Consider the following 26,411-nt stretch of genomic DNA (forward strand, 5'->3'; position numbering starts at 1 on the left):
TCAGAAACTTGTTCTACTGGGATTTTCCCACACAACCATCTGTAGGGTTTACAGATGGTTGTAGAAACTATCCAATTGGGAGAAAATGCCATCTAGATGCCAGAGTTCAGAGAGGAACAGCCACACTCTTTTAATCTGATAAGAAGCAGTGATAAGAATATCACTAAGGTAGGCAGAAGAGCATCTCTGAACAACCAGCACCCTTGATGCTACACCAGATGCTATTCTCGGCAAGAACAGGTAACAACTCAGCCTCACCATAACTCGCAACAGAATATTGGAAAGATGCTAGCTGGTCCGATGAGTCTTGATTTCTGTGTGACATCCAGATGGTGGAGTCAGATTTTTGGGTGAATGACACAAAAGGATGGATCCACCATGCTTTCTATTAATGCTTCAGTCTGGTGGTACTCTAATGGTGTGAGTTATGTTTTTATGGCACACTTTGGACCCCTCAGTAACAGCTGATCATCATTTAACCCTACCCTACCTGGGTGTGGTTTCTGACCATGTCCATCAGCAACAACACTTAGCGGTCGCTAAAGGAAATGGCTTGCCTGTATTAGCACAGTGTAGCCGTCTTCTGCTTCCAACAGGACAGTGAGCTGTGTCACAAAGCTCGGGTAATCTCAAACTGGGTTTTTGAACATGACAATGAGTTCACTGTACTCAAATGACCTCAAGTCACCATATCTCAATCCAGTGGAGCACCTGTGAGATTTAGTGGAACAGACGTCACGCAGTTGCTGCTATTATGTAAAAATGGAGCACAATCTCAGAAGGATGCTGTTAAATCAACCAATTTCATTTTTGTTATTGAATATGCTAAACCATTACAGAAAGGAAGCACATACTGGACAAAAGTATTACTGTGCGAATGGATCATTTATAAGAATGGTGTAAACATGAGGCAGTGTCTAAACAACTATATACGGGCTGTGTATGAATAGAAGCGTGTTTCTCCCATTAAAAATAAATCTTAAAAAATTTACCAGGTAAAGCAAAGTTGACATTTATTATTTGTTGTTGCCTCAGAATTTTTGCTTATTTCTTCCAAACTTCAAGTAATTTTCTCAGTTTTGAGTTATTGTCTTATTGAAACAAGTTTTCATATACAGGAATGGAAAAATAAGAAGTCACACGGATGTCTCAAACTATAAATGTTTTAAGATACGCGTCAGATTCATATCAAAGGTCAATGAGTATTTTGGAGCCAACATCTGAAGTCCACCACGAGTACTAAATATGGGATGTCTCTGAGAAATGTTGTTTTATAACCAGGATGTTAAATATGCTTATGGTCTCCACCCAATGCTGCCTGGGACAGAGACAAGCTGTCTTCACTGTAAATCAATAAATTTTGTTTATGCTGTTCTTCTAGGAAGCCCTGTATGAAAACACACCTGTGGCCACCTGCCAAGGTACCTGCAACAAGTTTTTGGGGGGAAAGCCAAAAAAAAAAAGTGGGATTATTCTTTCATTTCTATTTATTTAACTTCTTCAACTAGTACTGAAGAAATCAACCCTGTCCCTTTAATAGAAAAACTACTCCATCGGCTATCCTTTGTGTCCCCCCGCCCCCCTATATATCATCACCCTCCCACTCAGTAGCTCTCCACCTCATCCGCCAGCTCTGCCTTGCTCTCCATTTGCTGCTCCTCCTAGTAGCATCTACACTCACTGCTGAAAGGAAGAACTGAAACCACAGCGCTCTGTGCGACTCATAATCCATGCCATTTAGGACGTATGCAGAAACAGCCACTTCCTCTCCTCATCTGCACTGGAAAAGGTAGAAAAGCTTTCATTCTTTTTTTTTTAATGTCAAGCTTTTTGATTCACAGCAATGATGTATTAGCACAGTAACCTCTATATTTGCCAGGGAAAATGTACTTACTCAGGAATACTGAATACTGTATACAGTCAAGTACAAATAAGAATATTCCCACTGTTTTTAAAATAATATTTAAATAATTTTTTAGATAGAAAAACTATGTTTCCGAGGCTAAAGTCTGCAGTATAAACCTTACTAAAACTCAGATATTTTTCTGGCACTTAACTCACCTTTTCGTGGTGTTTGCAGTGTAATAGAGGAAACGCTGGTGACTGTGGTGTTTAGTGAGGTTTTGAACTCAGTCTTTGTACCTGGTATAAAGTTGTGTTTGGTTTTGAGGCAGTGCGGAGGTGAAATGTAGGTCTTATCTCATGTTAAAAATCTGTGGTGCACCAAAATGTCAAGTAAAAAAAAAAAAGTAAAAAAAAAAATTGTGGGCTCATGGTAATAAATTAATGATCATGTGGCGTCGTAGGGTTGAAGCTGTTTGGGGGCATCTGCAAAGTATGGTATTAGCACACCAGGGTTATTCCTCACTCCCCCCATACTGATGTGTGATCGACTTCTTTGGAAACTCAGAGCATGTTGGTTCATGCTTTGTGCTGCTTGTTGCACCCCTGGTTTACAGAAGTGTCTGGGATTCCCCTGGACTGAAACACTCTCACTTCTTCTGTTTGCACATTTCCTCCGCAGCTTCTCCCTAAATCAAAAGATTAAGGGTTGCTCTTCCTTAATGTAATTGAGGGCGTCGTTTGATTAATAAATGTGGAACTGAAGATGTAGCATTGACAAATATGCAGCTTTTCAATAAATAGATTAATTTTTGGACACTAGTACATTTATATGATTTTAACCTGGATATTAACATTATAGAAAAACACTCTTGCTCAGAATCTTTCTTCTTGTAATTTAATGTTGTGTGCTGGAGACAAAAAGCTTCGTGGGCAAAAAATATTAAACCTGACTTTATTCTATTTGAAAAAGTTAATGATGTCATAATAATGGAATTGCACAGATCCATACATATATATATATATTATCTTCTCCAAAATGGACACAGTGTCACTTCTATATTACATGTCCATACTTCTGTTTTGCTCTACCAATATGGATAGCAGCAGTACGTGAGCCGTGACTTCACAGTCGTTGATCGTGGAGAGTGTGATTCCCAGCACAACACGCGAGGCATTATCACAGAAGGGTTCTTCACCGAGCTGCTGCTGTGTGACACTCTCATGGCCCAGGAATAGCACTGAGATTAGACAAGAACCTAAACCCTTCATAATTGCACTTTAACATGATGTCAAACAATCACTTTGACAACGCGTGCATGAATGTCACTGTGTATCCTTGTTACATTTCTTACAATGGATCCATACGTCAGAACATACTGAGCAGCACATATTCTACTGCAGTACAAAAAAGTACTTTTCTATATACAATACTGTGCCACAATTAATTTAGTTTATATTTTTCTAGGAAAATGGGAAAAAGGTGCATTTATTGAAATGTGGAAAAATAGATGAAAACAAAGTATAAAAGATAAAATCCATGTTAGTTGAATTCTAACAAACTTGAAGGTCAGTATTTGGTACGACCACCTTTATTCTTCGACACAGCCTGAACTCTCTTCAGTGTTTTTTGTAATTTCTTTAAGTAGTGTGCAGGAATAGTTCTCCGGGCTCCTTGGAGGATAGTCAAAGCTTGTCTTTGGATGATGGCTGGCTTTTGTTCCATTCTCTGTGAAGATGAGGATGATCCCGCACTGCCTCAGTAGTGTTGAGGTCTGAGCTCTGGGAAGGCTAATCCATAACTGATAGTGTCCGGGTATGCCTTCAAACATTTTCCAGATAGCATTATATGGCAGATCAAAATCTGATGTTATTTTTCTGAGTTCATAATGACACCAATTTTGCCAAGACCCCCGCTGAATGAAATGCAGTGTTAAAACCACGGCAGAGCTGAAGACGCAGTGTCTCCTCAACTAAATATTGACAACAATTTGAACATAAAATTTTAAATTAGGATTCATCACTCCAGACCAGTGTTGGGCAAGTTACTTTGAAAAAGTGATTCATTATAGTTACTAGTTACTTCTTCAAAAAAGTAACTGAGTTAGTAACTGTGTTACAATATTCTAAAAGTAATTAATTACTTGAAAAGTAACTATTGCGTTACTTTAAAAAAACGTTTAACCCTCTGCGGTCCAGGGTATAATTACCCATTTTTAACTACTTTTGATTTTCTCTCCACATTTTACCTTTAAAAACTGTTTACTTTGCCTTGTTTGGTATCATCCTTTTCAGCACAACCTCACGTGTCTGAATTTACAGTCATGTTTTCATTTTGACATACTGTGTTTTTTTTTTTTGTTTGTTTTTTTTTGTTTTTTTTTCTTGTTATATATCGATCACCTGGATCACCTGTTGAGAAAGAAAAAAAGAAAGCAAGCAGAAGAAAACGAGAGTAATAAACAACATCACAATGATCTATGGGAATATGACAGTAAATACTAAATATTAAACATTATTGTGCAGCACGTGAGATCGACAGTGCACAGTGTGCTTTGAGGTAGGAGCCAAAAGGGTGTAGTTGTGTGTGTGATCACCCGTGTGTGCACCTGTGAGCATGAGCGCTTGTTTTTAAAAGGTTCCTTCATGTAATGATCTGCTAGAGGGTGTGGGGGGCCACTGCCCCGTCCTCCAGGGCATGAAGCAGGTATGGAGGAGATCAAAACTCCAGACATCCAGAGGCCCCCAGAACACAAGAGACCAAGGAAGACCAACAGAGGGGCAGCCGCGCCACTATCCCAGAAAGAGCTGAGGAGAGTCCCAGATGAGGGGTCACTCAGCAGCCGCGGAGCAGAAGCCAGGGGGGGTTGCAGTGACGTGCCCGTGAGCTCCGCCGGAAGCCAGCTGTGCCTGAGTGACCGAGCCCCGGGCCGAGAGGCCGAGGGCACCCCATCCCCGAAGTGGCCCGAGCGAGCCCCAGGCTCCAGGCCCCGATAAGCAGCCGCCAAGGAGTGAGCCGGTGGGTACCTGGGCGCCCACCCCCGGACACAAAGAACCACCAACGCACCGATGTCTGAGGGCGTCTGCCACCGGCAGGGGAAGTGGTGGGGGGAGATGGGCCTCCAAACCTTGGAGGGCCTGACATACTGTGTTAACACAATTGATCTAAAATCAGACAAAAAACATAAAATCAGAGTAGAAAAAGTTATATTTTTACTGTAACAACCACAAACATCTTTAATGAATCATATTTCATAACTTTAAATGCAAATATAAATTGTCAATTTTACAATCCTATGCACAAGTTTTGCAAACAACAAAGTTATTTGCATCCATTTACCTTTTACCCTTTTTTAAAATAACCATTTCAAACTATTTACAGAACAATCAGCTGTTCTTCAATAAGATGCCACACAAATTATTTGTGCCACTCCAAAAAAATCATTTCTGTCCACTACAAAGGAGAACATCACAGCCTGATACCTGCAGGTCTGACAGCAGCAGGTGTATCACTGCTGTTTCTACCTGGAGACAGCAGTCGCCTCATTGTTCTGACACACAACACAAAACTATCCACAACACTACACACTAACTACACAAGACAACACATTAACTACACACCCCAAACACGCTAAACGTCACAAATCTCTCACATCTCAAAACTCTCTCTCTCTCTCTCTCGCCGTCACTCCTAAAACTTCCCCTGTTTTGTTTTTTTTATTTTTTGGTCATAAGCAGAGAGGTCTCACTGCGCTGTCCTTAGACAGTAAACGTGACGAAACTAGTGAGGAAAAAACGCCGCGTATATCTTGTTTATCATGACTCTGGTTTTACGTGGCCTATCAACACAATTTATAAACTGGTATATGTCACCTTGTTGCTTTGTCTTTAAGTGGTCACGTGATTGGCTTACCACGACTACTTTATTCTTCCTCAGTCAAACAGCAGCACTCATGCGATTGTTTTGCCCCCTGAGCTCCAGGTGTTGTGCTAGACAGTGATCGTGATTACCGTCCGCGGGAGCGCGCAGCTGCTTAAAACTGTAGCGTCCAGATTACTTACAGCTACTTCCTGCAGCTGATATAAGATGCGATAAACTGAACACAACTTCAACCGTCTGTTTGTTGAAAAATAGTAACGGACCGCATTTTCTTGTTAATAACTGTAACGGCGTTGTAACGATAGGAATAGTAATTAGTTAGATTACTCATTACTGAAAATAGTAACGCCGTTAGTAACGCCGTTATTCCCATCACTGCTCCAGACACCTGTCGTTACTGATTTTCTGTTCAGTTCTTGTGTAATTTGGCAAACCTCAGCCTTCACCTCGCTCTGTTTCCCTTCCTTAAGAATGACTCTTGACAGACACCTTTCCTCTGAGACCATTTCTGAGACTTGAACATAAGATGGATCAAATAAAGGGTCAGATGCATTTCTCAAATGCATCATGTGTCAGGTCTTTCCTAGATTTGATTCACATACTGATCCTCTGCTGTAGATAGTTTTTGTAGGCCAGTCTCCTACAATTTTTTAATAACACACTGCACACTATGCTGAGATATGCCAGGGTTTTGCACCAAGTCTCTTTGGTGCAAACATACAATTTTATGCCTGATTCAAGATTCAGCCAAAATGGAAACTAGCTATGTGGGATGCAAATAACAGAGTGCCTAAAGACGCCCTTTTAAAAATGATTTCTGATAAGTAGTCAGTTATGTATTAACACAACACTTATTCTTCCCTTTTTATTTGCCTTTTTATGCTTTTATGATTCCTAAGACAATTGATTATGAACATTCCTCTCAAAATAGTCCCATACATGAACTGGATTGAAAATAAGTGAAAAGCAGACAATGTCCAAAGAAAAAGTTTGAAAGACCTTCGGGAAGCCTGGACCCACTGCTGCAGAAAGCAGCCTGGCTCTTCGGAAGCAAAATATAACGAAATGAGTTGTGCACAGCACTTTGATAAATGACACGGAGGTCACAGTACAGGATATAGACCATTATGTGTCAAAATTCTGAGATTGTTCTCCTGCAAGCTTTTACTCAGATACATAATTTGACTAGGGCCAATCAAGGCTAAGCTGTGGCAGTCTGCAAGTAAAACCCAGAATTTGCCAACATCTATTTTCCTCATCACACAGAGTGAGACAGGACTGGTGAGCTCAGCAAGGCACGCATATTTTAAGTCACTTTGCACTCTTCAAGAGGGCCTTTTTTTTCAATAATCCATTATGCATAGCAGCTCTGGCTCTCCCTGGTATTTCTCCTACCTTCTTGACGTCAGTTGCCATTTGTGAGGGTTACCCTGGCAACGGCCTGCCTCCCTGGGAGACGTCTGGTGGATAAGACGGCCCCGATAAAGCCTTTTAAGGTTCTACTGTTGCTACACATTTTAATTGCCTCTGATACAGTTAAAGTATTACATGGGGGTGTGACAGCATGTGGCCTAAAATCGAAACATAGGGATTCAAAAAAAAACAACAACAAAAAAACATTTAGGAGGTGGAGGACTGACGTCCCATTATCTCCACTCAATCGGATCACCCACATTTTTGGATCATTATTGAGCAGTCCTGTGAAACTGAATTGGATATGATAGATCTATTTTTGAGCACACTGTTCTACACGAGACACATGCACTACCCAGTTTAAAAATGTCATATATTAAAGTTGGTGTAATATGAGAAAAGATCATTGGAATTCCCCCGAACAATATGCACACAGATTTATGATATGAGGCAGAAACATGAGATATTATCCTGGTCATTCATTAACTAAAACAAAAAACAAAAACAAACAAACCCTAACCCCCCTCCCCTTATGGATTTCCATAAACATCAGTGATAATACGCTGAAATGTATTATTACAGCTTGCTGAGAATTTTGTATCCACGCTGACAATCAGAAAAATCAAAACTGTGCCGACCTGTTGATGGTTTGGGGATGACGTATAGTCAGCAGTATACAGGTACGTCAGTTCTTGCTGTTTCTCCTACACCATAAAACCATCGTAAAATTCAAATGATGTTATTCACCTGCGTGACTGCTATGCATTGAGCTGTGTTGCTAAAGTCGAATAAATGCAAAAATGTACAATAACACGACAAAGCTACTGTACACAATACCTGTTCCAGGCTCCAGGACACTATTTATAGCCTCAGCAACATGTGTGTCTTTCTTTTTTTCACACACCAGGCTATTGATGTTCTATTTTTACAGTGTCAATTTGCTCCCCCCAACCCAACCCTGCTTCTTCCTTTCTGGTTGCCAAGCAATGGACCAAGGGAGCTGATTGGTCTAGGATGTGCTTTTGGACACACTGACTGCGATTCTCAGCTGGTTAATGAATTCAGTCTTTTTTGCTCACTATAGAGAAAGAACACAAAATGACTTCTTCTTAGGCAGTTATCGTCCATTTAGAATCAATCTCTGATCCAAAACGCTACAAAAACAAAAAACTACAGCACTCAGTGTTGACTAATGTAGTGCATGACTAGAGCTGAGCTGTAGCGGTGTTCAGACTGCATGATTTAGCTTTACCTTGTGCAATTAGGAGTCTATTTTTGCGTAACTTCAGACATGATCTGACAAAACGCTAAGGGTGACCCAGTATTATGTCATCTGTGAAACCGGCTGGTTTAAACTTGTTAGTACAACTTTACAAGCACGCTATAAATGAAACAGTAATACTAAAACCACTTAAATGTTCTGCTTATCTTTATTATGACTGATAAAATGTATTTTCTATAACACATGGACAAATTATTGATTGTGGTTTTGGCAGGTGTCATCCTACGGATCTAAATTCTATTTTGTTATATGATGTAGAATGTGTGGTTTTAATGTATGAATATAGACTTATGAATAAAACATACTGTGAGTAATATCCTGTTCCCAGGCTGCGCAAATTAACACTGTAAAATAAAGAAAATGTAATCCCATTGGCACTAATGGTAAACCAACCACAGCATATGTCTCTGCTATCATGTTAATCCTAATCCTCATAATGTGTTGGGGATGGAGGGAAGGGGGGGGACACCTAAACTACTGCTGTGTGTATGAATTAAATTAGACTTAATCTGCCCCCATGCAACTCCGAAAGGAAACCAGGCACTGGAAAACTTTCATCTCCCTTCCACTGATTATGGCTCGTGCAGAGATATGGGAAAGCCTATCCCACTGCTCCCTTTCATTGGCCCCATTAAAAATTCATCCTGTCCTAATGGAGAGAGATCGTTTTCAATGAACCCACTGCAGGCCAACTGTGGTGAGACTTGCCAGGGTGAGACTTGGCACAGCTGTGTCCTGGGGGATTTCAGTTTGTTTTGGACAGATTTATAATTCTTACCCACTCATTAGATTTGTCTGAATAGTAAAGCAACGAAATTCATTAAACTGTCAAGAAACCAAAGGATGACTAGAGAAACTAGACAAATATTTCTGCCACTTTGATGATGAAGGGCGAGCTATGTTTGTCATAAACATTTTAGAGCTGCACTTACCAGTCATTTTTGATTTTGATTAATCGGTTAATTTCTTGTCTGTGCTTGGACAATGCCTTTCACGGTGCACCTCTAAAGCTCTACAGCAGACCTGCAGGTACCTTCACGTCTCAGATATCGCCAGTCTATGTGGTCACAACTGTTGCTGTTGACAGACTGCATTCGTGAAGTTGTTAAAAACACTGCAGTCTCCTCACCTTTCACTTCTACTGCAGTGTCTGCGTTATTAACTCAGTTTGTATTTGAATGAGAGGGCGAAGGTGGAGTTTGCAAACCTTAGATGACTCTTGTTTGAATCACTACAATGACTGGCTTTTTAGGTCTAATATTTGTTTCCTGTATCCCATTCGGTTCCTTTTTGTGGAGGGGGCTGCCAGACGGTACCATTTCACCCGTAGGGTGTACGAGTCATTATAGATATTTCTAGAGCTAGTTAAAGTGTTTTTAATGATACCTCGGGATTATTGACGTAATTATAACTAATTTAGTACGACATTGTTACACTATAAGTTGTTGTATTAACAAGGAAACGTGAATATGGATGTGTGATGTAGCGGGCACCCCTCAGCGTAGGCTGTTGCTATGTTCCCACATTCATGGGTGTGGTGATTAGCCTGCTTGGTGAAAATTTTAGTCAAATCCGACACGAGTCGCGCCCGCTTCTGAACATTTAAACCGATTAAAACGGTCTTAAAATTAGCACGGCTCCCTTTGCGATTCCCTCACAGCTGTGGCCATGGTTGTCGTGTGAAAACGGATCGGTGTGACTCGGACTAAAGGACGAACGGAGCCCAAAACCGCCTGTTTTCAGGTGAGGACGTGCACTCAAGTCTTGATATTTTGGTGGCGTTTTTTTTTTTTTTTTTTTTTACAAACGCTATTTCCTGCTTTGGTCACGGCTGTTTTTGTTTGTTTTACATTGAGCTCGGCTTATATGCAAAAACCGCCGTTAGCTGGCTCACTCCAGGCAGCAGTGTTGAAATAACTGTTCCCGGGCTGCGCTGTTTTCTTTCTCTAAGCTAAAAGCTTTCCGTAGCTGAAATTTCTCTGCTCTCCAAACGCGGCCTTTTACACACTGTCAAATGACTCAGGCGGAGCTGTAGGGGCAAAACCCTTCACTGGGCAGACAACAGTTCAGATATTTCCATTTCATACATCTGGTTTTCTCATATGTGGTTGCGTAGACTTTCTTTTCCTTTTCTATTAAATATACATGACAGCCCGCCTTCCTCTGAGCATCAACTGGTGCCGCGCCGTTTGGCTCCTGCTCTTTGGTCCGTGTATCAGGGATGTATTCAGTCTTTACACGTTTGTAAAAATGGAATACATTTTTGATTTTGGTCTTTGCATAGTGAAGTGTTTCACTGTAAAAGAAAAAAAAAGAAAAAAAAAGCTTTTAAATGTGGGGAAAGCTAAACCGGCTAGCTGATTGGTCGATAAGATGATCGGAAGGATGACTTCTACAAGTCACAAATGTCCGCAGGTCGGTGTTTCGCTAAGGTTTATGTCCTATACTACTATAAATTGAGTATGCTCGGGTTTGGGGCCACTGCTTTGGCCCAGAGAGAGGTGTGAGGCTTTGGAGGGGATTGTATTTAAGCATTAACCCACTTTCAGAACAAGTGTGGAAGCAATGAAATCATAATCATTGCGCATATTTCCTGTGCATTTTCATATGTGCTCTAGTTATTGCAGGAAGACTCTCACCATACTGGACATTTTTCAGATATTTCCTTCATTCTCCAGATGTCTGCAATAGTTTGTAGGTCACCTGAACAAGTTCACACCTGTGGAGTTGCCCTGCTGCATTTTCAGTTTCACACGCTGAACGTCCTACTCATTTCAGTAGGTGCACATTCACTACAAATCACGTTTTGTCTTTTTGGTGGGTTTTCTAATAAATAACCGAGCATGTGGCATCAGTGGCATCAGCTGAAGACAAACAAACAAAAAATCTAATACTAGTCAATCTCATCTAGTAATCGGAAGGTTGGTGGTTTGATCCCAGATATTGATACCTTAATCTGAGGGTGATAGAGCACTTAGACAAAGCAAAAAGAGCTTGTGTGAACAAGGCATGTTGTATGAAGTGCTTTGAGTGCTCGCTAGATAAGAGCCTGAAAAAAGTTGGTTTAGAGCACTGATTGATTCCAAGTAATTAAAATTTTATCACAAGCAATCTATGTGAAGGTGTAAGTCATTCTTTTTAATAATAAGAGGATTTGTGCTGTATACAGGTATAAGATGTGAGCTCAGAAGTCATAATATGGACAACTTACTGTAAGCACTGGTATAAGGTGCTCACAGCAGGCCCGAGTGTGTCCACACCTGGATGTTGGTGAACTTCCTGCTCATTTCATTTTGACGTGCCCCTAAAGCTGCTGCTCTGTTAACCAAATTAGACCACTGCGTGTTCTCACAGTTGGATTTTTCTGACTCAGACCTCATAGGATCTGCCTTTGGAGTTCCCGTGGTGTCTTTAGGTGTAGTTCTGCCTTAACATGAACTACTGTGTCTGTGCGTCTGCAGGAGCAGACACTGAACAGTCTGACACGGATGTAGAGTTTAGTGAGCAAGCAGTGAACTTATGTGTCTGAGTTGGATACAGTTCAGATAACGTTTGTATTCCTCACACATGATAGACACAGACAGGTTTGCAGTATTGATTAAGTTATAAAAGCAGCAACAGCAGCCAGTATCATTGTCAAACAACCAATACTTAAACTATTCATTAACATTCAAAGAAACTAAAAACGGTGAGTTTTTAAAAAAAAAAGATTATTATACTGCAGGCTTTGAGGCCATGTGCGTTTTTTTCTCTTACTGTAACAAATCTAAATGTTATTTTAATATATTTTAGTTTTTGGTTATTTTATAGATTTCTCGTGTCTCAATTAAAATGTTCTTTGTCCTGATGATTTGATGCTTTGTGAAACACTTTGTGAACTTTATTGATCATTACTTAAGTCATTACTTATTACATTTGATTGCTGCTGTTAATGAGAAGTAATTAAATAAAAGTCACTATGGCTCTATAGCTAAACATTTTGTGCACAAACACTGAGTGATGTTCAAGCTGTTTGTTGAGATTATTCTCAGTGATTTAGCAGGTGACACATTCACCTGTAATGTGAAAACTCTGCGGCATAAGACCAGGAGGAGACACACCCAGCCTCGGGGGCATCAGCAGCTAGTGCTGGGCCCCTGAGGCTGGAGTCTTTGCAAAATCAAAGATGCACATCTGTCCGTTGTCCTGATCCCTTGGGAAATAAGGGAGCAGCCAAAAATACCTGTGGTCAGTTTTCAAAATAAAATGTAGCGTTCGTGAGTATTTCCACCAGTGCCTTTCTGTCTTACATGTCCACAGTTTGAAGGAGGCAGCAGATGTTTTATCCCAGTTTAGGCACCGCGGTGTCCTGTCGGCCACTGGGAGCACCAGGCTGAACAAGTTGAATGAATGCATGGAGGGCTTGGTGCGTGGATGTTGTCAGTAGTGCAGAGAAGTAGCAATTGTGGCCTCCCGTGGCCTATCGCAGAGGCCCCAAATGTGGCGGCGGTGCCAAGCAGACCTATCTGCTATACTGGTACCACATACTAAACAATGGGCAGCTGCAACACACAGCTCCGCTTTTGTCGCGCCTGATCCTGCACCATGATCTAGGTCTTTGTAGACCAGCTCACTGGCTGCACGCATGACTCAAATCACACAAGTGGAGGGAACATACACACACATACACAAACGACCCGAGTTTCACAACTGTAAGTCACTACACGTAAATGTTGTATGAGCGTGTCTTTTGCCTGTCTTTGTGCTTACGACAGCACTTTCATGTGTTCTATTTTAGCTGCTGAATTAATAATAATCACTACTGGAATATAAACGTTCATGTGACACTCCCATAAATCAGTGCTTTCAGTTTTATTCTAGTTGGAAATCCTTCTGTCTGTCAGCATTATGAAGCTGAATTATTTCTCACATCATCTCCCAGCATAACCAGGTGGTGGAGAAGGTCAGACTGGGTGTCTTGGTCATCCACGAGAGGCACATGGTGACGTGGCAGAGAGGTACAGCGTAGTGGATCCATAGCAGTGATAGCGTGGGGGCACATCACAGGAGAGCTGACGCCCAGACCCTTCTTAGTGGGGGTTGCGTCAGCTGGAGGAGAGAGTGACGTCACTCCTAGACAGCTGAGAGCGTTGCAGTGCCTGTCAAAGACCCCGTTGGCTGAGCCAAGGCCACGACGAGCAGTCAAGGCCTCTGTTGTGCCAGTGCAGTGGAAACACAGGGGCCAAAACCAACTCAAGTGATGTCTAGATAAAAGTCATCTGAACTTTATAAACATCTTATCATTATCTTAAGTTATTTACTTGCCTTTTTTTCCACGATTGTGCTCATGAAGTATCTCGTGTACCACAGTTTTAAAGCATCTGCAAAATTGAAGCTGAAACACAAACATCCTCCTCGTTACATCTGCGCGGTTTCCTGTGAAGAGGAAAGACTGAACTTGGTCTAATTGTTGAATTATAGAAAACGGGACTGAAAATTTAATCTCGATGAGTTTGACTCCTGGACAGCAGACTGTGAAACAGAGTGGAAAGTCAGGGGGTGGGGTGGGGTATGTTGGAGGCGTGCGGTGGGGGGTTGCTGTCCAAACATTTCCGAGGAGTGTGTAAGTGCTCTGTGACCCACATTCAGACTCCCCAAGGTAAAGGAAGTGGCAACCGGCATGTGCGCGCGCATGCATGTGCAAAGGGATGATGCACTTAACCCTGACACACACACTTAAACGCTCACACACAAACTGATAAATATATGCTTTTTTTCCACACTTGAAAATGTTATCAAATAGACAATCCAGATCTGCCCACAGTACACAACGGCGCTCATTCAACACAAAAACACAGACAGCGGGCGGAGCAGCCAGTGCAATGCAGCAGCACAAAAGGCTGATTGAGCGAGTAAAGGTCAGAGCCTGGCTCAGATGGCCTTTTGAACCAGACTGAGGAGGGTGTTTGAAGAGCCAGAGCACCCTCGGAGCTGCCGCCTGGCCCCACCCTCTGCAGCACGTTCTTCTTTAGTGTGAACCCAAACAGGATACCTGTGTTTGTTTCCCATCCTTCAACCTAAAAGTGTTTCTGTCTGTCTTTCTTGCAGGTGTCAGCTGGTAAGGTGTGCGTGTACGCGTGTGTGTATGTGCGTGTGAGTTTGCATGCGTGTGTGAGCGCGCACGTGCAGGCACGTGTGTTTTCCCAGCGTAGTCAGTGTTTGGAGCGGAGCGTGGCCCATCAGCGAAACAATGAGCGAGCTGGAACAGTTGCGGCAGGAAGCTGAGCAACTACGCAATCAGATCCGGGTATGGCGACATGCTGTTTGTGCTTTTTTGTTTATATCGCTGTTGTTTTTTGTGTGTTTTGTATGTGTGTGTGTGTGTGTGTGTACATCACACGTGTGCCTCTGTGTGTTCACTGCATGCTGTGACGCTGTGACGTGTGTAACTTTTGTCAGACAGCCACTTGAATAAACATCAGTCAGACTGTGTGATTGCTGTTTGATCATCTCTGCGACTGGCAGTGAATCACAGCAGGTTTAAACACATTAATAAGCCGTTTGCTACGTGGTGGTCGAATATGCTGAAGTTTGCCCGTTTTGTTATGTTGCAGGATGCCAGAAAAGCCTGCAGTGACTCCACTCTGTCACAGGTAAGAGTTTAAGGTTACTATGTGTCTATAAATGCATTTACCATTTGGTTTATTGGTAGATTTCTTTGCCACACGTGTTACTTGTGAATAATGTGTGAAAAATTACATAAATTTCGTCAATTATATCTCATCAGAATAAAAACACTGGATCTCAGTGTGTCATTATTTACACATGCTGTCATTGGATCCATATAAATATTCCACAGACGTGCAGCAGCATAAGCACGACTAACGTTCGCCCCGCTGCCTCGTCGACAGATAATGGCCTGTTTTTGCAGCCGCTGCTGGTGTCCATTGATGAGTGTGTGCGAGCCTTCCAGTGTAACCACTGACACTTCTTCCTGTGTTTTGGCAGATCACAGCTGGTCTGGACTCGGTGGGCCGGATACAGATGCGGACGCGACGCACTCTCAGGGGCCACCTGGCCAAGATCTATGCAATGCACTGGGGGAGTGACTCCAGGTAGTGTGCTGATTATACAGACAACAGAATTATAAACTGCAGCCAGGATGTGAAATTCACTCGAGCAGTTTTCATCTTCTGCTCTTTCATTGAGCGTTTGCTTACTACGGCTGTTTGGTTTTTGTTGTATTTGAGCATTTGTACGTTAATCACTCAGCTGTTTTCTGCTGGAATAGTCCAGAGCAGTGAATGTTGGACTTGTATTCACTGAGATGCTGCTTCGCCTGATAGCATCTTTTCTGAATTGGCAGTAGTTGATCTGTTTTGTCTTCAGCTGGCTGTGTGCTGGCACTGAATTTGAGTTCTGGTTGGTCAGTAACAGAATAACAACTGGTCAGACTACATGGAGTCTGCTTGTGGGGCTGATGGTCTGCTTTTTATTGAAATCAAATATGAACTCACCTTCAGAAAGCAGTCATAACCAGAGCAGGGCGATATGACCAAAAATATTTATCACGATATACATTTGAAAATTTGCAATAACGATATAACTGACGATATAATTGACACTAGACAAAATACTTTACAACTCCACAACTTTATTAGTGAAAAAAACCCCATCAATGTATGTTCACTTAAACAAGCAGCTGTTTTTTAGGTGCATTAAAGCTATATAAAAATTTAACAGTGCAAATGCAAATTCCTCACTGACAGTTTAACCAAAAGGCATTTCCAGTGGAAACTGGCCGACATATCCTCAGCATAACCATGTATAACATCCACAAAACTTAAAAAGAGGTTATACACACACAATACGGTAATATTATGTTGAAGCACAGTACGTATCACTCCGCGAGGCTCCTGCCTACGATAGCCGTAATGCTCCGACAATCCATCAAGCGGTGCGGGTCCGTAGCTTAGCAAAGTCGTACTAAGCTACGAACCAACATTTGACAGATTTTCGAGCGCCGTGTACATAAAATCGTTTCGAGGTCAGTAAACACAACCAGAATTCATACATAAGGCACGCGGGATTATAAGGGACACTGTCGATTTTCAGAAAAATCAAAGGATTGATTCTAAGTGTGCCGCATTTTCCAAACAACACGGTAATAACGACGCCCGCTAGCATGCGCTACCAAAAATAGTGCTTTGTTGTCTGTCTGACAGACGAAAGCTAAACCAGTTCCACACCACTGAAGTTGCAGCATTTTTACAAACCAATTCTGGTTCAACCGTTTCATTCAACGATCCACTTTCGCTCTTCTCATTCTGCGTCGCCTGCACGCTTTTTCCTCCATACGCGTATGAAAACAAAGGCACTGCGCATGCACGTTTTACCCATATTCTATCGTGATATTTCATTTTCTTATCATTGCCCGACATTATACCGGTATTACCGTGAATGGTATGATATGGCCCAGCCCTAGTCATAACCATAAATCCTCAGTCACATCCTGGATTAATCTCTGTGGATGCTTCATTTATACGACATTTATTAACAGTTTGTAGACCAACACAAGCTCCAGGTGAAGGTCTGCTGCACAGCAAAAATAAATTTACAGTCGTGAGTTTCACATCATCCTTTATTTATTGCTGTTAAAAATGGTATCTTTGTGTGTGTGTGTGTGTGTGTGTGTGTGTGTGTGTGTGTGTGTGTCACTCTCTTTCTTTGTGTCTGTCTTCCAATGCAATACACTGGTGCAGTGACGACAGTCCCAGGTGTGGGGTTAAACTACTACCACTACTACTGTTCATGTTTTTACTGCTACCTGTCTATTAATATGACTAATACCACCATAAATGGGATGAGCACCATTTTACTGTGAGCACAATAGTAATCACAGCTACCACAGCTTATTTAATACTCTTCTTAAAGATGCAGTTTGTAAGTTCCTAAAATCAGAACATTTTTAAAAATAATTAATATATATATATTTCAAATTTTACCAGTGAGGAAATCTTCAGCTGTTGCTACATGCACTGAGTAGTCGATGAATTCAAGCTTACAAACTGCCTTTTTAACGGTTTGTTGCAGTTATGAGCACTGAGACGGTGCTGTTAAGATTTTATGTCACCATTAGTGTGCATGCACATCACTAATCCTTAGGCAATACGTCAGTAGATACAGATTAATAAGTGTCTCTGTTTTTGTAGTTAGTAGTTTTTATAAACATAAGATGCAGTTTTATTAGAAGGTCCTGATCAAATGCACAGTGCTGACTGTCCTCGTTGGTGTGTAGGTGTGAATGTGTGCCCGGGTGTGTCTCGCACCCTCCAGGTGACCCTGCAGGTGGCCACTGTTTGTTTTGTATACAGCTACTGACATTTGAGCATGATGGCTCTCCTCTTGATTTGTACCGCAGCACCATCAAGCTACTTCCTGTCCCCGGAGAGATGGAAACACCCAGTCAGGATAGGAGGGAGGGGTTCCAGCTGTTTGTGCATCTGCACCATCTGTAGATCTCGCCCCATCTTACCCATCTCTGACTCCTCCTTTTCTCGGGGCTATTTTTGCTGCCGCTACATTTAGCTGCCCCACCTCTGCCTCTTTCTAGCGCTGTAGACTTTTATGTAACTGGGGTAATGAATATTCCATAGAGTTGGACATTACCTGGGACGTAGAGGCTTCCAGCGGGAGAAGAAGTGAGAACGTTGTAACCTGGCTGACAGTGCAGCACAGTAACTTGCAAGGCTGGCTCTCATTGCTTTTAATGAAACAGGGTGCATGCAGCTTAGCTGGTGTAGGCTTTTCACCACGAGCTCAGAGTCACGCTGCTCTTCTCACCTCATTTTTAGGTTACTTGTCAGTGCATCACAAGATGGGAAGCTAATCATCTGGGACAGCTACACAACAAATAAGGTGGGATTATCTTTGTTGTGATTTTTGTAACATCTACAACTGCACCTGCATTAAGATCCAACCCAGTGCAAAGTAAAATAGTGATTTCAGACTCTCGTCTCTCATGTATGCATCGGTTAATTATGACTTCGTCTTTCTTTATTTTATTTTATTTTATTTGCAACAGCACCACATGAAGAAATAGAAGAATCCATCCTTTCATTTCCTTTTTACTTAAGTTCCTATAAGTGAAAATAATGTTTTGATGTAATTTCCATCAGTTGAACTCAGCCTTGAAGCTTTTAGTGAAAGTAAGGTGCCACATGAAGCGCTTTTACTGTATATAATAAAGAAATCACTTTCCTTTTAATCAGATGCACGCCATCCCTCTGCGCTCTTCCTGGGTGATGACATGCGCCTACGCCCCTTCTGGAAACTACGTGGCCTGTGGAGGTTTGGACAACATCTGCTCCATATACAGCCTGAAGACCCGCGAAGGCAACGTGCGTGTCACCAGAGAGCTACCTGGACACACAGGTATGCACACGCCCAGTCAAGAACCAAATACAGATGGTTAACTACAAACGAGCACTAGAGCCACATGAAGGGGAAAAGTTAGTGAAACTGTACGTCAGAGACTCAGAAAGTTTTAGAAATCATTTGTGTTTTAGCTCGTAAACACAGGGTGGGGATAAGCAGAAAGAAAGCTGCAGCCGATCCGAAGGAAAACCAGAACTGATACGAAACGTTTGCTGATCATTGATGACATCATCGAGTCGTTTCACTAACTCATGTACACGAGCCAGTTTAGAGGCTGGCGTGGGAGTCGTTTGACTCGTCAATCTTCACATTTCAACTTTATTCTCAGAATGAATAATATTTTTTCTTAATGTGGCCCTGGTACTCTGTCGTAATTCACAGAACCTCAATAAGATCTTTTATATTTCTTTCTGTTTTTATTGATTATTTGTTGCTTTTATTGGATAGTGAAGATTAGACAGGTGAGGGAGAGACCAGAGACCCTAATATTTATTTATTCTGTTTTCATATTAAACAGTTGAATCCAATCTGACTTCTGTACTGTAGCTGTAGCTCCTGCATGTCCTGGTTAATGGGGGCCATAAGGGTTTTTCTACAGTGTAGTGGCTCACACACAACATCCCCAGTTTGATTTCAGGAGGAGACATTAATCCCTTTAGGGTTGTATTATGAAGCACAGCCAGTGTGAAACATGTGGAAGAGCTGACAGTAGGAGAGAGGAAATACACAGTGTGAGTGGGGAGCACACAGGAGTCCTCGTCTCATCTGGAACCTTCTGTTTGCCTCCAGGTTATTTGTCCTGCTGCCGTTTCTTGGATGATAACCAGATACTCACCAGCTCTGGAGACACCACCTGGTGAGTAGTTTAAACCATTAAGTTCTCTTCATGATGGAAATATTCCAGTGATGTTTCGCAGTAGACTGCAGACGCTCTTATGAGCTGTGTAACGTGCATGTTGTCATCACAGAAGGTTTGTAAAGCTGCGTGCAGAGCCTTTGATCACTGCGATGATACTGCAATATGATCCATGAATAAGAAAGTCTAATAAAACAGATTTTTCATAAAGAGTTCATATGTTTTCCTCTTTCCTGCTTCCTTGTTGCAGTGCATTGTGGGACATAGAGACGGGCCAGCAAACTACAACCTTCTCTGGCCACACAGGCGATGTGATGAGCTTGTCTTTGAGCCCGGACTACAAGACCTTTGTGTCGGGAGCCTGTGATGCCACTTCCAAGCTGTGGGACATCCGCGACGGCATGTGCAGGCAGTCGTTCACCGGCCACGTGTCTGACATCAACGCCGTCAGCGTGAGTACCCGAGATTTAATCACAAGGAGACATGGGAGTGTCGACGATCACAAAATAGACGACTGCAGATTGATTATGTCTCAGCATTTTAGAACTAAATGTGGTGTGGTGTTTATCTTTTTTATGAGCGCTTCCGAGTAGCAGACTTCTAGGAAAATTGTGGGCTGATCCTGTGTTTATTCCAAACAAACGGCTGTCACCGTAGCCTGACAGAGAGCCGGGATAATATTGGAGCAAATGTTGAGCAGGAAGAGCACCCAGCCAAAGAGGGTGGAGGGTGAAGTCTGACTGAAATGTATTAAAAAAATTATCAATTCGTCAAATGAAAAAGGCTCATTTTATAAAAACTGAAGACGACGTGAAGCCTCGTTAAAGTTAACAGCCTTTATCTCAGTGTGATGAGAGTATGACAGAGACTGAAACTGAGCACCTTCCTGTGGAGGAACAGTGCCGGCTGACGTCAGTGTTTGACAACAATAATAATCATTTATCAGTGTGTTGGTTGTCATGCGTCCTGTATTATAATCTTTTCCTGGCAGTGTAAAACAGGCATCGTCATAGACGCAACTTCCTTAGAGACAAAACCCTGAAAACATATAATTCATCACTTATATCTGCGTGATCCATGTCCCGCCCCCTGACAGTTTTTCCCCAATGGGAATGCCTTTGGCACGGGCTCAGATGACGCCACCTGCAGGCTGTTTGATCTGCGTGCAGACCAGGAACTGATGACGTACAGCCACGACAACATTATCTGCGGCATCACCTCCGTGGCGTTCTCTAAGAGTGGCCGCCTGCTCCTGGCCGGCTATGATGACTTCAACTGCAACGTCTGGGACACGCTGAAGGGCGAGCGTGCAGGTGAGTCACACCTGAACTCTGTGTGGGTTCTCTACTAATTATGTGACAAATGTCAAGAATTAGAATATTCAGCTCCTATAAACAGTTTGTGTTCATGAAGACGCCCATGTGACTTTGCTTTTTAACGATCGGTGGCGTGTGTAACAACATGCATGTCAGTGAACGTTGCTGCTTGTGCACATACAGCATTTCAGATTTCTTATTGTTCAACAGCAGGGTCCAACTGGTCCCATTAAAGGTGGTATTATTTAGAGTTGAAGGACTCGAATGATGTGAGGGAAATACACACAAACTGTGAATTCAGCTCTACTGAAGTGTGTTTATTTAAATTCAAACCAGTGAAACCAGTGGACTTTTGTTTTTGACAAGATGACAGATGTAAATCACGAGCTGATAAATCAATCATCATCATGAAGGCCTGCATCACTTATACAGCTGATGTTTTACTGACCTGCAGTCTCCATTCTCAGTGGGATGGAGGTTTGTTTTGACCCAACCTGTGTCTGTGGTTGTTTTCCACCCTCCAGGTGTGTTAGCGGGCCACGACAACAGAGTGAGCTGCTTAGGAGTGACGGGCGATGGCATGGCTGTGGCCACCGGCTCCTGGGACAGTTTCCTCCGGATCTGGAATTAAACGAGGCCGTCGTACTCAAAAACTGCCCCCTCCCCCCTCCACAACCCCACCCGGCATATCCCAACTCATCACTGAGCGGGTGCACACACTGTGTCAGCTGACTCTCCTTAACTCAGCCCCCAGTTATCATCTCTGCTGGTGACCTGTGCTGCTTCTTACCAGATGTTTAGTTTTGTTCACCGAGCTGTTGCACAGCAGCAGAAATCAGAGTGTCCAGTAAAAATGTTACAGAAAAGAAGATTTGGTCCTCACACAAATAATTTTCCAAAGGTATGTATTACCATGACTAACAACAAGATTAGCATCAGTGTCTAACATGTACATTTATATATAAAGACAGTATATACATATATATATGTATAGCATTGTGTGTGTATATATGCATCATATATGCATATATAATGTGTATGTATATATTTTTGTAGATTATTTCCAGCCCTGAGTTTAGTTTTTTTTTTATAAATATCATTTTTAATATTGTGATTTATTTTGAATGGACATACTCTTGTAATGCAACAAGATGCCAAATCATGTGGGAGTTTAAATGGATACAAAGCAGCGTAACGTTTCCAAATTTTCCCGTTGATTTAGTGACGCCAATTCATCGTGCAGGAAAACAGGATCTGACACCTAAACCAAAAAATCAAACTCACCTTCTTCCCCTGTATCTCTGTGTTATGGTGACAGGCAGGTGGCATCATTACTGCACCCTGTACCTGTAAATGTTGCATTCATGTGAATGATGGCTGTGATTGCTTTCTTTTTTAAAAAAGAACAAAAAAGAACAAAAAACCCAAATCCCAGCGTTCCCGCCAGTCTTTTATTTTGGAAGGAAATGATTGGAGCGCTGTGGTTGTGATCCAGCTTTAACCCCAAAGTAGAAACTGGTGAATTGTAGGCTCAGATAGAAAACTTTATTTTATCCGAGGCCCTGCTTGGCTTCTACTCCAGTGGACTGTGGATGCTCAGAGGACCGCTTCGGTTGCAATGATAGGATTGGAAGAGGTCATTGCATCTCTGTTTCGTACGGCCTACACTTTTTGAATGATGCTGGTGTAGAAAAGGGCGCTGCAAGTGGACACCTTATCCCCGAGCGGCCCTGTGACGGCATCTTTAAAGGAGGAGCTTCATGTCAGGAAGGCCAAGGACATTAGTGACTCCGTCAGAAGGAGGGATGACTGCCACAGCTCACCGTGACGTTTTTTTTTCTTAATGAAGGATGGGTCGTTTGTGTCATTAACAAGGTGTGGATTGTGTGACTGGAATCATGACAGCCACTCCCAAAGTCACAGCAGTGACACCGCAGGTCTGTAAAAAGAAGAAAAAACAAAACTACGCATTTTTTAAGGGTTTAACACTTTCACTGTTTTCCTCAACAGAAACATTATGAACTGTTAAATATGGAGAGTGAGGAAAGTACACTTTAGACTGAAATGTACACTTAGTAGAGAGCTAGAAAAGCACTCATGAACTGTAGTACAAATGTTAAACCGTCGAGCACATGTGACTTATTTACACATAGACGTGGTATTTCTGATTTAAGTATTTTCTTATCGTGCATCTTCCATTATTCTCGGCTCCTTAAAAGGCTTTAAACACACACACATAGACACACTCACACATGTGACGTGTGTGAGTTGGACCTATCCATCAGCGTTCTCAGGTGCCTATTTATAGATGTAAACATTGAGCCACACGGGCTGAATAACGAGGGTTGGTGCACCTGTGGATGTGGAACTATCGTGTCTCCATTCTGCCTTACGATATCATTCATAATAGGAGGTTAATACTAGCTTCAGCTACCGTAATGTTTTTCTCTCACGCTTCCTGCTTAGGCACTGATCAATAAGAAACTTTTCCTCGTAGAACACTACAAAAACAAAGCATGCCTGCTAAAAACCCACCGCAACACCACAGACGGCTTAAAACGAGTGCTCGGCAGCATCTTTTATACAACTCTGCTTTCTAATATTACTACTGCAGTACAGTTTGTAGTATGTGTGAGATGCCTGTTTGCCCCCGTGTCAGTCTACTGACCCGTCTGCTGCTTCGTCACAGCTTTGCATTGAGCGAATGTTAAAGGGCAGTTATAGTTTTTGATCCTGAGAATATCTTTGTGAGGTGTGTGTGTGTGTGTGGGGGGGGGGGGGGGTAGTAATCTCATGAAGTATGTGGATAACGTGGATCCAAGTGTTAGACTAGGTCCAATGTTACCCACAGACCTTGAGCTGTGAACTGAAAACTACACATTAGCTCACAGTACTCGAGCAGCAGCCTCCTCCTCCTCCTCTTCCATCAAATCCATCAAATCAAAAGTCACCTCAGCGTCTGATTTTAAATCCAGTCTGGGGTTTGATGCTCAAACAGGGCGGCTGCTTACATCTGACGGTGATGATGAGGAGAGGACGATGAGTTTTATATCCCAGAGTGCTGACAGAGCTCATCTTTCTATTCAGGTCAGTGGACATCAGGTGTTCACGGGTCCTCAGAGATTGAATGACAGCTTGAATTTAAAGAAGCAGTACGAAATTTTGGGAAATGTGCTTTCTTGCAGTTGTATCAGAATATTAATGAATATTAAAGTTAATTAAAATGTCACTGGATGGGGGCACTGTTGCATCAATACAAACTGTAATATTCAGACTGTCACAGAAACCAGACAACATAATACATGAATGGGTTTGTTTTTCCAATTTATTGCTTAAAAATGTATTGAGACATTTTTTTATATCTTTCACTGGGAAAAATTCACAGTAACGATGTGGAAGTCTCAAAAACTCAGAAAACTACACGTATCAGACGTGATACATCAGGGTTAAACAGCCACAAATTCATCACCAGGAACATCCAAAGTCTCCATCCTGGTGTTTGTGATACGAGTGAGACCTTCAAACTGCACGATCGTGGGTTAATTACTTGACACTCATGTCGTTAGCATAATGTGACCAAAATGTACAAATTAGACTTTATTTATTAATCTCGTGTGACTCTGAGTAGCTGAGTCTGTAAACTCATCAGGAAGGTGATGGTAGAGGTCCACCTCTGTAGGCACTGTCTGTGATGCCTGACAGTAACTACAGTAGATGCTGCGTGTTTGTGTTCAGCTTCTTAACGGCCTTTGTCACAATTAAAAATGTGCTTCTCTTAATGAGGAAAAACACTTTTCTCAACATTTTTCCTATAAAAACAGAAACAAATTCAAGGTTAAATGGACTCGTATTTATACTACCTGAGCTGCATTCAGCCATAGCGCTTTATACTAGGATCCACACAATGAAGAATAAGAATGAAAGGCAGGGTGTCCTAAAGATTCAAACGATGACTGTACAGAAATATGCAGCCTCTAAATATTGTTGTGAGATTTTGCCTTCCTTTCGGCGCTTTTAAAGAATAAATAGGATCCATCTCTGTCGTCTTGGCATCCGAATCCCCGTGCCAGGAAGAGAGTAAACACCTTTCCCACAATGTTGAACTGTTCCTTTAGTTTTTTCACTTTCATTTGCCAACATTAGCTGTGAAAAAAATACACCTTAGCCCTTAACAGCTTAAGAAGAAAGGAGCGTGTCTCTGTGTGTGTGTGTGTGTGTGTGTGTGGGGGGTGTTGTCTGCATTACTGACAGTGACTTTCAGCAGACAACCATCGTGTCGCTCTGTAATTCAGCACTATTAGCAGCTGGAACCCGGGAACAGTAATCCTTTTATGTGCCTGTGCCGTTCGCTCATGCAAGTAGAGCAGGAAACTCTCCAGTCAAAAAAAACAAATACAGGTGCTTGACTTCATCTAACTGTTGTATTTACCTGAAGTCTTTTCCAGTTCATCCCCTCAGCCCTACATGATGTCTTTATTTGATACTTGTAGAGTCCAAAAGTACCAAAAACTCCAGTATGTTCATTATTGAAGTGGACTTGACTGCACGCTGTCGTTTTTCAGCAGCTTTGGCGCGTGCGGTGCAGATGTTGAACCCCAGTGCAGGCGTGTAAATGTCACTGCTGCACACATTCGCAGTATTTTTGACAAAGGCCGTGCAAGTTCATCAGAAAATGAAAAAGTTGTTTCTGAAAGTCGCTCATAGGAGGGAAAAGTATTCCCCATTAGCATTACAGGACCACCGCCGCCACCGCACGATCACAAGAAAACGCACTGCCCTTCGAATCTACTTTGACTTACTGTTCTGAAACTTCCTTCGTTTGATTTTTATTTATTGTTTTTATGTTTTAAGCCAGTAAAGACCAGGGACTTGGTGCCATGATAATTCTCTTACAGTGCTATTGTGTGAAATTATAATCACTTGTTATGGAATAATTTTTATAGTCTTTTTTCACACCAGACCTTTTTTTTGTATTTGTACAGTGGCTTGGTGATACTGATACGTTGCCATGAATTATTGTAACCAATAAAAAGCTTTTAACCAAGAAAACATGGATGGTCTTTGCAAACAAATACACAGTGCAAACTCACAGGCACGCTAACTTTCCTGCCCATATAAATGTGCAACACATCTGCACACAGAAGTCAGTCAGTGTCAGGAGTCAGCTCTTTTTATATACGAGTCATTTGTTTGTTATTTACTTAGAAGTTAAAACAACCCGCAGGTGCCTTCGTCAGGAGCTGCTGTGGAGACTCGTAGCAAATGTCTTGCTAACAAATGAATCAAGTCATCAAGCTATAAACCATAAAAATAAAATGAGTCTGTATTCTTAGGGAACTGCAAACATACTCGGAGAACCTCCGTCCTTAAAAGAAAAAAAAATCCTGCACAGTTCATATGCCACGC

General features: G+C 42.0%; 1 protein-coding gene across 2 annotated transcripts; it reads left to right on the top strand.

Annotated features, from left to right (window-relative positions):
• Positions 1-1,430: 1,430 nt before the first annotated feature.
• On the top strand, positions 1,431-25,232 carry LOC116324583 (guanine nucleotide-binding protein subunit beta-4). Of its 2 annotated transcripts, none has more exons than XM_031745269.2 (10): positions 1,431-1,789; positions 14,505-14,703; positions 15,011-15,049; positions 15,405-15,511; positions 18,251-18,314; positions 18,668-18,830; positions 19,623-19,689; positions 19,940-20,141; positions 20,786-21,002; positions 21,530-25,232. In XM_031745269.2, exons 2-10 carry the CDS (start codon positions 14,647-14,649, stop codon positions 21,634-21,636), a joined length of 1,023 nt encoding a protein of 340 aa, XP_031601129.1. In that variant the 5' UTR covers positions 1,431-1,789; positions 14,505-14,646; the 3' UTR covers positions 21,637-25,232. The 2 variants fall into 2 exon arrangements, with proteins under 2 accessions (XP_031601129.1, XP_031601122.1); XM_031745262.2 differs by lacking the exon at positions 1,431-1,789 and adding an exon at positions 9,662-10,160.
• The last annotated feature ends 1,179 nt before the right edge of the window (positions 25,233-26,411 follow it).

This window comes from Oreochromis aureus, linkage group 23 (assembly GCF_013358895.1).
Source record: "Oreochromis aureus strain Israel breed Guangdong linkage group 23, ZZ_aureus, whole genome shotgun sequence".
Classification (NCBI taxonomy): Eukaryota; Metazoa; Chordata; class Actinopteri; order Cichliformes; family Cichlidae; genus Oreochromis; species Oreochromis aureus.